The sequence below is a fragment of the Chrysochloris asiatica genome, unplaced genomic scaffold (genome assembly GCF_000296735.1).
Source record: "Chrysochloris asiatica unplaced genomic scaffold, ChrAsi1.0 scaffold00065, whole genome shotgun sequence".
Lineage (NCBI taxonomy): Eukaryota > Metazoa > Chordata > Mammalia > Afrosoricida > Chrysochloridae > Chrysochloris > Chrysochloris asiatica.
In genome coordinates, this window is record NW_006408583.1 from 14,920,025 (window position 1) to 14,921,232 (window position 1,208).

At 35.9% G+C, this 1,208-nt stretch overlaps 1 protein-coding gene across 1 annotated transcript in view; it reads left to right on the forward strand.

Moving 5' to 3' along the window:
• MPDZ (multiple PDZ domain protein) overlaps nucleotides 1-1,208 on the forward strand; it is a 236,534-nt gene that overhangs the window by 100,424 nt on the left and 134,902 nt on the right. The window contains exon 13 of the mRNA XM_006864508.1: nucleotides 668-832. Within this exon, the coding sequence (XP_006864570.1) occupies nucleotides 668-832 (165 nt within the window). The remainder of the gene's footprint in view (nucleotides 1-667; nucleotides 833-1,208) is intronic.

Consider the following 1,208-nt stretch of genomic DNA (forward strand, 5'->3'; position numbering starts at 1 on the left):
CTGCAAGTTCCACTAGTTATAAGCCTTCAAACTTTTAAATTTTCCTACCTATGTGGTTCTGAGTTTTGGAGCTCTGCCCTGGATCAGCTTTGCCTGGTATTCTGTGGTATTGCTGATGGCGAACCTCACTGCACCTCCACCCTAGCCCTCTGTCACCTTTCAATGGATAACAATTGTTATTCAGTTCTTGTGTATCCCTGCAGATATTTTAAAGCATAAATAAGAAAATTTAAATACAGTATTTCTCTCTACTTTTCAAATCACATGCTGTCATACAATATGGGCATGGAACATTTTTTTAACTTAATAATTATATTAAATGTCATTTTTTTTTTAAAAAGGACTGCCTCCTTTTCCCCTTCATCCTTGGGTGGCTTATTTTTTTTTTTTCATTAACTTTTAATTTCTGAGTTTTTACATTGGCAAATCAAAATGATGAAAGTTATTGATTTGATTGTCAATATCTTGAGAAGGTCCAATGCCAAAAGACCCCTCTGAATTTTGATATAAATTGTGCCAGTTAGCACTACCACAGGTTTAATGTGTTTTTGAGAACCGTGATAGTCACCAGTGTAAAATCTAAATTTATTAAATAAAAACTTTATTTCAAATGTTTTTTGTGTCATTCCATATTATTCTTTCTTGGACAATTTTCCCCCCCCCACAGGTGAATGGTATAACTTTGCTGGGGGAAAATCACCAAGATGTGGTCAACATTTTAAAGGAACTCCCTATAGAAGTGACGGTGGTGTGCTGTCGCCGGACTGTGCCACCCACTGACCATGCAGAATTCGATGGCCTGGATTTATGCGATATTGAGCTAACTGAAAAGGTATCTGACTTCAGACATGGGGCTACTCCGAATGAATGTTGGAAAGGCTCACTGGAGTTGCTATGAGTCAGAATCAACTCATAGGTTGCTAGTTAACTGGTTCAAGAGATATTTAAAATGTTTCCTGAGTTTTAGAGGGTTTTCTTTTGTGATTTCTTTAGTATTTGACTTTCAAGGTATTTGATTTCTTCATATAGTTCATGAGTTGAGGTTGGACAATGGAATCATACAGACGTAGCTTTGAATCAAACCTGACACTTAACTACTTGTGCAACTTTGAGAGAACGACTTAATCTTTCTGAACTTCAGTTTTCTCCTCTGTTAAATATAAATGATAATGCCTGTCTTAGACAGGCAAATAAGATAATATATAATA